We start from the raw sequence: 12993 nt of genomic DNA on the forward strand, positions 1-12993 counted from the left end.
CCGAGGGGGGGGAGAGAGAGAGAGAGAGAGAGAGAGAAGGGGGGGGGGGGGAGGACACCCACGCAGGAGGGGAAGAGCACGGGAGAGGGAAGGGGGCGCCCTCCGGGCCCCCACCCCGGCGCCGGGTGTGCTACGCACCGAAGCTGTCGAAGTTCATGCCAAGGGCCCGGCACCGGACATAGTCGTCGAGCCCGTGCGCCGGGGCCGTGTGCACCAGCCCGGTGCCCGAGTCGTCGGTGACATAGGTGGCATCGACCACCGTAAACAGGTGGGCCGAGGGGGCGCCCGGCCCGGCGGCCGCACACTGCCCGGCATACGGGGCCGTGTACCGGCGGCCGACCAGCTCGGTCCCCGGGGCCGAGGCCAGCACCGTCAAGTCCTCCTCGGCACAGCCGAGCTCCCCGGCCAGGTAGCCCACCCGGGCGCGGGCCACCCACACCGGCTGGCTGGGCTGCTGGGCCTCCGGCCCGGCTGGCGGCCGGACCAGGACATACTCCAGCCCGGGGCTGACGGCCACCGCCATGTTGGCGGGCAGGGTCCAGGGGGTGGTGGTCCAGATGAGCAGCGCCGAGTCATGGGGGCACTTCTCCAGGGGGAACTTCACCAGCACCGACCGGCTGACGTAGTTGTCGGCATACTCGAGCTCGGCCTCGGCGAGGGCGGTGCTATGTTTATGTGCGTGTGTGCGTGTGTGTGCGTACGATGTGATGTGATGTGATGTGATGTGATGATGCATGTGTGTGTGTTGCGTACGGTGCCATGCGTCGCATGCATGGGCCACATTGAGAGCACACATGCGCGCCAGCATGCGGAATGCGGGGCGGACGAGGCACGTGTGTGAGTCGGGCATCCCGGCGCACAAGAGAGCCGAAAGGGAAAGGAAAGGAAAAAAAAAAAAAAAAGACACCCGACGCAGGGGAGGCCCCGCCCCCCCACGCACCGCGACGCAGGGGACCAGTACACCGGCTTGTAGTCGCGGTAGATATTCCCCCGGGCCACCATCTTGGCGAAGACCGTCAGCTGGGCCGCCTCAAAGCGCGGGTCCAGGGTCTGGTACGTGTGCGCGGCCAGGCCCTCGTCCGACAGATCGGCCAGGATGCCCAGGCGCTCGAAGACGTCGCGCTGCTCGCGGATGGTGCTCAGGGCAAAGTCCCGCGCCAGATGGCGGACGTCCATCGGCGAGGAGCTCGGCGCCGGGGCGCCAGCCGGCGGGTCGGCCTGCTTGCGCTTCTTGCTGGCGGCCTTCTGCCGCTTGGAGAAGGCCTCCTGCGCCTTGAGCTCGATCGGCAGCCCGTGGCAATCCCACCCGGGGATGCTGACCACCCGGTCCCCGCGCAGGAGCCGATACCGCATGACGAAGTCCTTGAGCACCCGGTTCAGGCAGTGCCCCATGTGGATCCGGCCATTGGCATAGGGCGGCCCATCGTGCAGGACAAAGGTCCGCCCCTGCCGGGCCGGGTCCGCCAGCTGCTGGTGGTACAGCCCGGTGGTGGCCCGGTGCCGGAGGAGCGGCTCGCGCCGGGCCGCATCCGCGCGCATCGGGTACTCGGTCTTCGGCAGGCAGAGGGTCCGCGAGAGGTCGGTCTCGCCGGGGGCCGGGGGGGCCGGCTCCGGCGCCGGGACCGCCGAGTACCGGGCCGAGGGCCGGTCAGGGCCGGGCGCCTCCGCGCCATGCGCCGCCAGGGCCCGCGGCAGCAGACCGGCCAGGGCCGGCCGCCGGTGATGGAGGTGGTGTTGCTGCTGCTGGAGCAGGCGGAGCATGATCGGGTGGGGCCAGGCTCCAGGGAGGAAGATGAAGGCGATGAGGAGCAAGCGCGAGAGGGGGGGGGGGGGCAAAGGGGGAGAGGGGGAAGTGGGGCCGGGCCGGGAGGCCGGGCCGCATCGCCGGGCCCGCCGAAAGGTCTGCTCTCCGTCTGTGCCCCGCGACGGAAGGGCCCGGCCCGCCGCCGGCCGGGGTGCCGGGCCAGGCAAGATCGTCCGGAGGCCGCCCCTCCCGCCCGCCGGCCCGCCATCCCCGGGGCCAGATCGGCGGCCGACGCGACCCCGGGACCCGGGCCCCGGCGCCCCACACACGTGCGCGCCGGCGCTCGGTCGTGCGCCGCGTTGGCACCCGCCCAGGCCCGGGGCCGTCGGGCCACGCAGCGCCCGGCGCAGCGGCGGCCGATCGGCCGGGTGCACAGCTGGATGCGGGCGGGGCCGGCGAGCTGCCCGGGCTGGGCCGGGCCCGCGCCCGGGGAGTTGGTTGACCCCCCCCCCCCCCCGTTCCCCTGTTCCCTAGATCGCGCCGAGTCCCAGAAGAGACACCAGCCGGCACTGGCGCACCGGCTCGCCCGCCGGCGTCCTGGCATCCTCCACGCCAGCTCTTGGCCCTCCTCTCCTTCCCCGCTCCCCGCTCTCCGCTCTCCGCTCCCCGCTCCCCGCTCCCCGCTCTCCGCTCCCCGCTCCCCCCCCCCCTCTGCCAACACGTTTATACGCGCTATGGCCAGCCTCTCGCGGGCCGTCCACATGGTGGCTATCCTCCTGGCGCTGCTGGCACTGGCCGCCACCGCCACCGCCACCGCCACCGCCACCGCCACCGCCACCGCCACCGCCACCGCCACCGCCACCGCCACCGGCAGCACAGCGACGGCCTGGCCGTCGACCATGGACGGCAGGCCAGTCCCCTGGCCGGCGGCCCTGGCGGCCCTGGCCGAGGCCGGGGCCCGGTGCGCCCTGGCCGACCGGCGCCTGATGCACGCGAACCTGGGCCTGACCGACGCCCTGCTCGAGGACCGGCTGCCGGCCTATCAGCTGGGCCACCTGCGCGCGTACCTCCCCCACGAGCAGGCGATCCGCCTCCGGACACCGGGCAGCCTGCACGGGGCGGACGAGCCGGAAACCCGGGCCCTGCTGGGCGCCCTGGCCGCCGGGGCGCCGGATGCCACCTTCCGCCAGGCCTTCCCGGCCTTCGACTTTGCCGAGCCGCTGGCCCCGATGGCCGAGTCGTTCCTCCGGCCCGGGGGCCCGGTGGCCGCCGGGGATGAGGGCCCCGGGCCCGGCACGGCCCCGGGCCCGGCTCCCCTGGCCCCCACCGACCCGGTGGTCCTGCTGCTGGAGCTCGCGGTCCGGGCGGCGCCCACCCCGAGCAAGGACCGCCCGGCCGACGTGGCCCCGGGCTCGGTGGACTTCCTGTGGGAGGTGGTGCTCAGCCTGCCGGCCGATCTGGCCGCCCGGGCGGGCCCCTGCCTGCGGGGCGAGGCGGCCCCGGACACCGGGGTGGCCGCCTTCGGCCCGACCCCCCGCCGCATGGGCGACTGCCAGCACCTGCGCGACACCTGCGGCCTGACCGTGCAGCATGTGTTCTGGGTCAACCCGGCCACCGGCCGGCGGCTGGGGGTCCGCCTGCCGGCCGACCGGTACCTGTCGGCGGCCGACGAGCAGCAGGCCGCCGCCACCCGGCGCCGGCGGGGCGCCCTCCGTCGCCTGCTCGGCTGGGTGGCTGTCATCTTCGGCGGGGCGGCTGTCCTCGGCGGGGCGGCCTTCATTGTGGCCAGCTTGCTGGGGCTGGAGCCGGCTGGCCGAGTCCGGCGCCTGCGTGCCGGCCAGGCCGCCCCGGCGCCCACCGGGCCCAAGGAGGACTGAGAAAAAGAAGGCAAGAGGGAGGGGCGGAGGGGGGGGGAGGGAAAGCCGCGGGCGTGTCCCCCCGCCCCTCCCCCTGGGGCCGGGCGGCTGCCTCCCTCCCTCCCCGCTGCCGACGCATGTGTCGGCGGCGTGTGCCGGCCCTTTAACCGTGTCCGGCCTCCGGGGCGTAACCCAAATAGAGCAGCACTTGATGAACGGCAGCCGGGCCCCTGGCGGGCGGGCGGGCGGGTGCGCGGGCGAGTGTGGCGCAACCGGGCGCGGGCTGCCAACGCGGCAGGTTTCCCGGCGGCGGGTCAAGGGGGGGGGGGTGGAGGCCGATCATCTTTTTGCGGCTCGGGTGGAGGGGGCCCGCGGCCGGATCTCGCGAATGGCGGCCAGCTCCTCCTCCCCGCCTCCCCCTTCGTGACGTGTTTCCCTTGAATGCTGGAGTGTGCCCTCCGCCGACGCTTGTCCTCTGCCGACGTTTGTCTTGTGCCGAGGTTTGCCTTCTCTTGAAGTCTGCCCCCCGCCAAGGCCTGCACCCCGCCAGGAACCCGCCCTCCGCCAGGAACCCGCCCTCCGCCAGGAGCCTGTCCCCGCCCCCATCTCTGCCCCATGGATACCGACGCGCCGCTGGCGCCCGGCACGCCCAGGACTCGGCGCCACACCCCGGCGCCGGCCCTGCCACGCCAGGTGGAGGCCCGGCGCTTCGCCACACACTTCCCCAAGAGTCGGTTTCGGCCGCGGTACGCCGCCACCGCCCCCGGGCCTGCCCCCCTTCCCCGCGGTCTTGGCCGGGGCGCTGCCCTCACTGACCGCGCGCCCCTGCCCCATGGCCGAACAGCGCCCGCGACGGGCCTCTCGTGGAGGCATACCTCCGGGCCTTGTCCAGCCAGGCACACTCCTCCTTCGCCTTCCACCAGCGGAACACCGGTACATCGCCGCCCCCCTGCCGGCCCTGGCCTTGCCCTTGAAGACAGCCCCGTCGCTGACTCCTCGTGCACATGCACGCGCGCGCGCACACCCGGCTGGGCCGACCCCTCGCCCCTCTCTTCCCCTCTGCGTCGCAAGGCTCCTTCCGACATCTGCACGCGTCCAAGGCGGCGCCCCCCTTGTCGCTGACGATTGATCGGTTTCTCTTCGACCGCATCGGTGCGCCTCCCCCCCCCCCCCCCCTCACCCTCGGGCCGCGCGCTGCTGCTGACCCCCCTCCCTCCTCTACGCCCTCGCCCTGCGCGCGCCCATATGCCCGGGGAAACAACCCCCCCCCCCCCAGGCGGGAATATGTATGCCCAGGCCCGGTGCCTGCCCCGCGAGGCCCAGGCCCTTGCCCAGGCGCGGCAGCATGCCAGCCAGGCGCGCTTCGCCGGGCAATTCTTCGGCCGGCCCGTGGCGCTGGTCCTGCCGTACGCCCATGTGGCGGCTCTGCGGCAGGAGCTGCTGCTTGGAACGGCCCCGGTGGCCGGTGGCCGGGCCGAGATGCTGGGGCTGCTGGCCGGCCGGCCGGTTGACATGCCGGCCGCCAGCCCGCCGCTGACCGTGCACCTGCGCCTTGGCAGGTAGGTGCCCCTCTGCCCGGTCCTCCTGCCCTCTTGGCCCTTCTTTTCCGCTCGCCCCTTTCACTGGACTTCGCTCGGGCGCCTCGGCCTGCTGACCTCCCCCCCTCCTCCCGGCATCTGGCCCCGGATCGCCGCCGCCGCCGCCGCCGCCGCCGCCGCCGCCGCCGCCGCCGCCGCCGCCGCCGCAGCTGCCTCGCCTCGCCCCTGCCCCCGGGCCCCGAGGAGGCCGGGTACTTCATGTTTTGCGACCACTTCTACTTCGACGACCCGAGCCCCCGACGGCCGGGCGTCTCCGGGGGGCCGGCCGAGCCGGCCAGAATGTCCCCCGTCCCGGTGATGATGACCAGCGCCCTTGGCCCGGGGTGTTCCCGCCAGCCGGGGCCAGCGGGCCACAGGCTCCGGACCCCGGGCGCGCCGCCGGCCCGGTGCCGCCTGGCAGCCCTGCCCAGCCGGCGGCAGCTTCCCCCGGGCCGGCGGCACCGACGACGCCCCCGGCAGCCGGCCCCGACCTCGGCCCCCCGCGACAGGCGCGCCGGACCCCCTTCATCCCCTTCGGCGGGTCGCGGGACTTCCTCCGACAAACATAGCCCCCAACTCCGGGGACCCCTCGCGCCCCCCTTGGCGGTGTGGATGACAAAGGTGGTGGATAAATGGAAAATAGTACAACTCCCCCAAGTGCCAGGGGAGGAGGGGAGGGGGGGGGGGGGGGGAGGCGGGGCCCAGGGGGCGGGCATTACTCGTGCAGCAGGGCCGGGTCGGCGAAGCGCTCGAGGCCGAGCTGGGCCGATCCGTCATCCACGCGCGGGTCGATCAGCATCCCGCGGATGAGGTTGACATTGGCGTGGTCCTCGGCGGTGATCAGGGCCAGGAAGCCCTCGCGCCCGAGCAGGCGCTCCGACAGCCGGCGAACGGTTTGCTCGATGGCGGCCAGGAAGGCGGCCTCCTCGCCGGTGGCCGGCGGGGCCGGGACCAGGCGCTGCCGGGTCCGGAACCCCTGGGCCGCGGCCAGGGCCCGGCGGCTGACCAGCTCCGACACCTCATCGAAGGACCCCAGCTCGCGGGTTACCTCCTGGACCACGGTGTCGCGCAGGCCCCGCAGGAAGTCCCGCCGGTCGCGCAGAAGCTGGGCCCCGTCCTGCTCGACCATGGCGTCGCCTCGGTGCGCGCAGTATAGCCGCGTTCCGGCCGGCAGCGTGTCCACCAGGCGCCCGAGCGAGGCGATCTCCACCCGCGGGCGCTCATCCAGCCGGTAGGCCTTCCGCCGCCGGGCGATGAACATATCCCCGGCGAAGAGGATCTTGTGCTCGGGCGCGAAGATGGCATGGTGGTCGAAGATGTGGCCACTGCCCGGCGGTCCGGCGAAGTGGGCAGGGGGGGGGGGGGCGGGGCGTTGGGCCGGGTGAGTGTGGGGCCGGTGGCGCGGTGGCCGGGAGGCCGGGCGTCTGGCCGAAGATCGGGCCCATCGGGCGGCGTACGGTGTGTGGATGGGCTCCAGCGGCCCGACGTCGGGCCCGGCGTCGAAGCTCGGCCCCAGCACGCCGGTCGGGCTGAATGCCCGGAACCGGCCCCAAATGGCCAGTCGGTACCACTCCTGGAAATAACCGGTCTGGCCGGGGGAGGGGGGGGGGGGCAGAAAGGAAAAGGAGAAAGGGATGTCAGTCAAAGGGCCAAGGGGGGCAGATCCGCATGGGGGGGGGGTCATGCACCTGCACGATCTGGCTTGTCATCGGTGTGCAGTAGACCGGCAGCTGGTGGCGGGCCTGCAGGAGCCCGGCGTTGCCTGTGTGGTCCTCGTGGTGGTGCGTGACCAGGACCGATGTCGGGGCCTGGTCCGCGTGGAAGGACCGGAAGAGCCGGTCCACCCGGGCCGACACATTGGACGGGCCGCAGTCGATGACCGTGTCGCCGATGCGGAAAAGCCAGTAGGAGGTGGTTGTGCCGAAGCGCCGGAACCGGCCGACATTGTGGCACTGGACCAGGGGCCGCATGGGATCGGGGCGCAGGGGATCGGGGCGCAGGGGATCGGGGCCTGGCTGCCGGTTGCTCGTCTAGGTGCGTCCGGGCCGTCGGTTGCCTGCCGCTTGCTGTGCGGGAGGGTGGGCGTGGATCCGGGGGTGGGAGGGGGGGCGGATGCGCGGAAGAGAAGATCGGCGGGGGAGGGGGCGAGGCTGGCGATGCGGAAGTGCCGGCCCCTTGTGGCGAAGGCACCCGGTGGGCCTGCCGTTCTTTGTGCGGGTTCTTTCGGCCGATCTGCCCCTCAGCCTTCACACATGCACATACGCGCACGCACTTGGACGCCCCCCGCCCCCGGCAGGCACCACGGACGGAGGGCCGATCCGGGGCCGGGCGCGCACGCCCACACAGCGCCGCAGGATGGCGACCGTCGGCACCTGGGCTCGGGATCTGGCGGCCTCTCGGCGCCGCGGCCGACAGGTGCGCGTCAGGATGCCATCGATCCGGGCCTCCGAAAAGAGCGCGGGACGGGCCGGCCGCCTGCGATCGGCACTCGACCCCCCACGCGCGCGCCTCCGCCGCACTGCTTCTCCTCCCCCTGTGCCTTTTCCCCATCTTCCTCTGCCCCCTGGGTCTTCTCTTGCCGGCACACAGCCGTCCCCCTCCCCCCCTCGCCCCTGGCCCCGGCTCGGCCTCCCCCCTCCCATGGCTGGCGCCGACTCGCGCCACGACTATCGCCAGGCCCAGGAGGCCTGGGTCACCGGGCACACCGGGTCCTCCACGGCCGTGGCCCTGGCTCACAGCCTGCTGGTGGTGGTCCTCTCGGCGGTAGTCGCTCGCCTGGCGGCGGCCAGCCTGGACCGGCGCCAGGCCGGCACCTACACCCGGCACCTGGGCCTGGAGCTTGTCCTCTCGGCCGGGCCCATGTGGCTGGCCCTCTGCTGGCCGGAGTGGAATGCCACGGCGCTGGCGGCCCTCGGGGCCCTGGGACTGGCGCTGCTGGCCGACAATGCCGGGGCCGTGTTCGGCCGGCCGACGCCGGAGGCCGACGCCGCGCGCCTCCAGGCCCTCAATCACCCCCGGAAGTGTGCGTCCCGGCCTGGCCCCCGCCCTCCGCCCGCCATGGCCCATGGGGCCTGGCCTCCTATATGCCTGCCTTTCCTCCGGGCCGCGTGGCTGTGCTCCCCCCTCGCGTGCTGCCGCTGCCGCCCCTGAATGAAGGGACCTCTGACACTCCGCCCCCGCCTGTAGTGGCACTCAGCCACCTGCGAGCCGGGCTGCTGCTCTCCACCTGCATCGCCATCCTGGCCGTGGATTATGCCATCTTCCCGCGCAGCTTCGCCAAGACCGAGAACTACGGCATCTCAGTGGTGCGCCCCATGCCGCTGGAGGGAGGGAGGGAGGGTACTCCACGCCGGGGGGCGTCCGGGCACGCATGCCAGTCCCCCTCCCCTCCCGTCTCCTTCGAAGCGTGCCACATACACACACACACACACACACACGCACGATCACATGCGTGCACTGACACCCAGAGCACCCCGGCCCGCAGATGGACGCCGGTGTCGGGTGCTTTGTCTTCATCGGGGCCGTCAGCTCGGCCCGGTGGGCACGCCTGGACCAGGAGCACGACGCGCCAGCCGGCGTGCCGCTGGCCCGGCGTCTGGGGGACCTTCTGCGCGCGGTCTGGTCCGCCTGGCCGCTGCTGCTGCTGGGATTCGGCCGGCTGCTGGCCGTCCGATCGACCGGGTATCAGGTGCGCCAACGTGTGCCTCCCCTCTGCCGGGTCTCTGCCGCGCACCGCCTCCCGGACGCGCAAGGGGCCGACGGCCAGCAAGCGCGACTCACCTCTGCCCCCGTGCCCCCCTTGTACCGGCCCTCGCGCCCCGGGCGCAGGAGCACGCCTCCGAGTATGGCCGGCACTGGAACTTCTTCTTCACCCTGGGCGCGGTCCCGGCCCTGGTGACCCTGGCCACGGCGGTCTGCCGGCCGGGGCGCTTTGTCTGGCTGCTGGCGGGTCTGCTGCCGGTGTGGCAGTGGCTGCTCACCGGCTCGCCGGGCCCGGCAGCCGAGCTGGCCATCACCGGCGGCCTCCCGGCCCCCGAGTGGGTGCCCTGGGTGGTGGGGCAAAACCGCGAGGGGCTGGTCAGCCTGGCCGGGTATCTGGCCATGGCGCTGGCCGGGGCCCGGGCCGCGGTGGCCCTCTTCACCCCGCGCCCGTCGGTGGCCGCCTGGCGCCGGGTTGCACTGGACCTGCTGGGCGCCAGTGCCCTCTGTTGGGCCGGGTACTTCCTCCTGTCGGAGGTCCTGGGCCTGGACCCCTCGCGACGTGTGGTACGCTGTGGCTCTCCGGCATCCGGGCGGCGGGGGGATATTATTTTTCTTCACGCCGCGCGCATCCTCCTCGGCCGCCCCTGTCTGTGCCTCCTGCTCACTCCTCGGCGTGTGCCCTTTCACCGGCTGACGCGAGGATGCCCAGGCCAATCCGGCCTACGCGCTGTGGATCGTGGCGGCCATGCTCCTGGCGGTCGGGGCCCTGCTGCTGGCGGAGACGGTGCTCCCGGCTCCCGGCGGGTCGACTGCCGGCGGCCCCCTGGCCCGGGCCCTGACGCGCAACCAGCTGGCCCTCTTCCTGGCGGCCAATGTCTCCACCGGCCTGGTGAACCTGACCACCCGGACACTGGATGCGTCGCCGGCGGTCGGCCGTCTGGCCATGCTGGCCTACACGGCCTGGCTTCTGGGCCTGGCCGTGCTGCTGGACCGGGGGCTGGATGTGACGCTTCGGTGGTGGTAACAATGAACTTGCGAGCGATGGCTGGCTGTGCTATGCTATGCTATGCTATGCTGTGTTGTGTTGTGCTGCGCTGTGTTGTGCTGTGCTGTGCTGTGTTGTGCTGTGCTGTGCTGTGTTGTGCTGTGCTGTGCTATGTTATGCTGTGTTGCGTTGTGCTGCGCTGTGCTGTGTTGTGCTATGTTATGCTGCGTTATGCTACGCTGCGCCGTGCCATGCTGTGCTGCGTTATGCTGTGCCGTGCCACACCATGCCGTGCCACACCATGCTGTGCCACACCATGCTGTGCCACACCATGCTGTGCCGTGCCATGCACCACGGGTGTGTATGCCTGCACACGGGCCCACAGAGGGGGCTGAAGGGCAAAATATGCCCCGGGAGGGGAGGGAATCCACTGACCCGTGTGTGCCCGGAAGGGACACGGCAGAGCGCAACACCCATCCCCGCCCGCTGACAGGGCACGCACAACCGGGGGGGCGCCCGGTGCGCGCTCACACAGGCACACAAGACGGTGGCCCACATACACGTGCGCGCACGCCAATCCCCCCGCCCAACAAACTCCACCCGGGGCATCCCCCCGGCAAAGCAAGGCATCTTCAATTATTAAATGGATGGTGGTGCATGTGGAGCGCCGTGCACGGAACCAGGGAGGGGAAAAGAGGCACTCCCGCAAGTACGGCCGCCACGAGGGGGGAAGGGCTGGAAAGACTGGAGAGAGGGAGATGAGTTAGGAGAGGGGCAGCGGGACGCGAGAGGGCGAGAAGAGGGGGGGCAAAGGGGCGCGTGTGGAGAGTCTCCAGGTTATGGGTGATGAAATTGTCGGCATGTGTTTGGTGTCCGAGGTGATTCTAGGTTGGGATCTTCCTCGACAGACCACACGCGGAGAGGAGCGGGGGCGGGGAGAGGGGGGGAAAGGAAGGGAGGACGCACGGAAACAGGGCGAGGCACACAGTCGCGGAGGACACGAAAGCACACCCAAAGGGACAACACACAAACACACACACACACGCAGGCGGAGGGCCCGGGGGCCCGCCGCAGAGCGACGACCCCGGGCCCGGACACCTGGAGCATGTGTCGCGGTCGCACACCACCGGGCCCAGCGCACGCACTCTTTTCAGGCTGCACATGAGCTCGCTCGCGCTGCCAGCAAGTAAGAGCCACTCTTTCCCGCCCTTTTGTCGTGCCAATGGACACCCCACGTTGGCATGTCCGCCGGCGCCCCGCCCGCCCCGGGGATGATGTTTGCTCCCCCCCCCCCCCCGCCGGCCCGCCCGCAAGGAAGCCGGAAACCAATCAAGCAGGGGCGGGGGGAAAGAAGAAAGAAGACAACGCGCACAGCGACGAGCATGGGGGAGGGATATATTTTTTTGATTGTTTTCTGTTTTCTTTCTGGCAAGGGGAAAAGAACAAGGACACGGTGGTGGTGGGAGGGGGCGCGTGCGAGCGCACGAGGACTGAGGGCGGGGGGGGGGGGGGAGAGAGAAACAGAGAGGAACAGAGAGAGACAGAGAGGAGGGAGGGGAAAGGCGAAAGGGCGGCGAGGAGGACAGGCCGCCGGCCGGGGAAGGGTAGCTGGCCCGCGCGCAGACACGCCGCCCTTGCACACGCCGCCCCCCTCACACAAGCAAGCGCACGCACGCACGCACACACGCACACACGCACACACACACACACACACACCTTAGGACCGGGCTCCAGGGCGGGGCGGCTTGATCGGCGGGGCGGCCGGGATGCGCGCGCGGATGGCCGCCGGCTCGGCCTCCAGAGCCGCCTGGCGCCGGGCCAGCAGGTCGCTGATGTCGGTCACCAGCTTGCCGGACTTCAGGGCCCAGTAGATGTCGCACGAGTAGGTGGGCCGGGCCTCGGCGACCTTGCGGTCGGCCTCGCTGCCATTCAGGGTAGCATGGCGGAGCAGCCGCTGGCGGATGTCATACTCGGCCTTGCAGGCGTCGAAGAAGGACCGGACGTACTCGCGCTCGATGGTATGCTCGAGCTGCGGGCCGGAGGGCAAGCGAGGATGGGGTAGCGTACACACACACACAGAGAGAGAGAGAGAGAAGGGAAGGAGGGAGACAGGGGGCACACCGCGACCGGGGAGCATGCACGCCCGAGGACACACGGAACAAGCGAGGGAAGGGAGCCCCAGGAACGGCAGAGGGTTAGCGCCCATGGGCGAGATGAGAGGGAGGGAATACCGCACAAGGAGGCGGCCCGCTGGCCCGGAGAAACACGCACCACCTTGAGCGCGTTCGAGGAGGCCGGGAAGCGCGGGTCGAAAGAGGCCGCCGACACGAAGTACGGCACGGCCATGTTGGCGGTCACCCGCGGTGTGGGGTGCGTGTCGGCCTGCCGGTAGGTGAAGTCCGGCGGCGCGGTGTAGCTGGCATTGGCGTGGTTGGTTGTCAAGTTCGACAGCAGGAACAGGAAGATGAAGATGATCGGCAGCACGGTGGCCACCGCGCTCCAAATCTTCTCGATGGGCCCCTGTGGCCCGGCGGCCGCGGCGCCACCATCGCGCGCCCGCGCACGGCCCCGATCCGGATGCGAAAACATCCCGGGGAAGTTGTCCCCGCGGACATTGAAAAATTGCGTGTGCATGGCTGGCCACACACGCCGGCGAGGGGCAAATGATGGGACACCCGGTCAGACAACGGCGCATGTGCTGCTGGCGGCAGGCGAAGGAGGGAAAGGCGCGAGGGCGAGGGGGCGAGGGCCGGGGGAGAGCCATCCAGAAAGCCCCTCATCCCCCGGAGGCCCGGCACATAGGACGAGGTGACGCACAGCCCGGCCGCCGCTGGGCACCCTCGAAGGGGCCATACATCATGAAGGTGAACAGGTCATGCGGGTTCATGTTGGCGAAGTTGAAGTTCGCCCCGTTGTACATGTGTGGGTCGAAGCCCCCGGCCCGGCGCCGGGTCCCGGCCGAGTGCGCCGAGAAGGGGAACGTCCCACTGCCGCCGGCGGAGGCGGTGCTCTCGCGGCTGGCGGCCGTGGCCCCGCCGCGCTCGAAGGCGCCGGTCATGTCGAAGCGCCGCCGGCGGTCATTGTCCGAGAGGACGCGGAAGGCCTCATCAATCACTGTGGGGAGGGGGG

General features: G+C 71.8%; 6 protein-coding genes across 7 annotated transcripts in view; 3 read left to right on the forward strand and 3 right to left on the reverse strand.

Moving 5' to 3' along the window:
* The window catches only part of H696_06021 (hypothetical protein), a gene marked incomplete at both ends in the record, with an annotated part of 4028 nt that extends 2267 nt beyond the window's left edge, over positions 1–1761 (reverse strand). Inside the window, 2 exons of the mRNA XM_009499787.1 lie at positions 139–665; positions 941–1761. Of these exons, the coding sequence (XP_009498062.1) occupies positions 139–665; positions 941–1761 (1348 nt within the window). The remainder of the gene's footprint in view (positions 1–138; positions 666–940) is intronic.
* Positions 1762–2478: 717 nt separating this feature from the next.
* Positions 2479–3816, forward strand: H696_06022 (hypothetical protein; the record flags this gene model as incomplete). Its single annotated transcript, XM_009499788.1, has 1 exon — positions 2479–3816. The coding sequence occupies one exon, from the start codon at positions 2479–2481 to the stop codon at positions 3619–3621; it is 1143 nt and encodes a 380-aa protein (XP_009498063.1). The 3' UTR covers positions 3622–3816.
* A 399-nt stretch (positions 3817–4215) lies between these two features.
* H696_06023 (hypothetical protein) lies at positions 4216–5746 on the forward strand (the record flags this gene model as incomplete). The annotated part of the gene is made up of 6 exons (XM_009499789.1): positions 4216–4346; positions 4445–4533; positions 4672–4752; positions 4877–5159; positions 5348–5447; positions 5477–5746. The coding sequence occupies 6 exons, from the start codon at positions 4216–4218 to the stop codon at positions 5744–5746; spliced, it is 954 nt and encodes a 317-aa protein (XP_009498064.1).
* A 146-nt stretch (positions 5747–5892) lies between these two features.
* H696_06024 (hypothetical protein) lies at positions 5893–7147 on the reverse strand (the record flags this gene model as incomplete). The annotated part of the gene is made up of 3 exons (XM_009499790.1): positions 5893–6502; positions 6635–6765; positions 6866–7147. 3 exons carry the CDS (start codon positions 7145–7147, stop codon positions 5893–5895), a joined length of 1023 nt encoding a protein of 340 aa, XP_009498065.1.
* A 525-nt stretch (positions 7148–7672) lies between these two features.
* On the forward strand, positions 7673–10032 carry H696_06025 (hypothetical protein). Its single transcript, XM_009499791.1, has 5 exons — positions 7673–8199; positions 8364–8482; positions 8662–8865; positions 9006–9443; positions 9589–10032. The coding sequence occupies exons 1-5, from the start codon at positions 7818–7820 to the stop codon at positions 9901–9903; spliced, it is 1458 nt and encodes a 485-aa protein (XP_009498066.1). The 5' UTR covers positions 7673–7817; the 3' UTR covers positions 9904–10032.
* A 1527-nt stretch (positions 10033–11559) lies between these two features.
* Positions 11560–12993, reverse strand: part of H696_06026 — a 2549-nt gene continuing 1115 nt past the window's right edge. For both annotated transcript variants that reach the window (XM_009499792.1, XM_009499793.1), the window contains 3 exons: positions 12682–12978; positions 12136–12500; positions 11560–11893 (listed from right to left, as the gene is read on the reverse strand). In XM_009499792.1, coding sequence (XP_009498067.1) covers positions 11582–11893; positions 12136–12500; positions 12682–12978 — 974 coding nt within the window. In that variant the 3' untranslated portion in view covers positions 11560–11581. The remainder of the gene's footprint in view (positions 11894–12135; positions 12501–12681; positions 12979–12993) is intronic.

Source organism: Fonticula alba (genome assembly GCF_000388065.1).
Source record: "Fonticula alba strain ATCC 38817 unplaced genomic scaffold supercont2.17, whole genome shotgun sequence".
NCBI classification, from domain to species: domain Eukaryota; order Rotosphaerida; family Fonticulaceae; genus Fonticula; species Fonticula alba.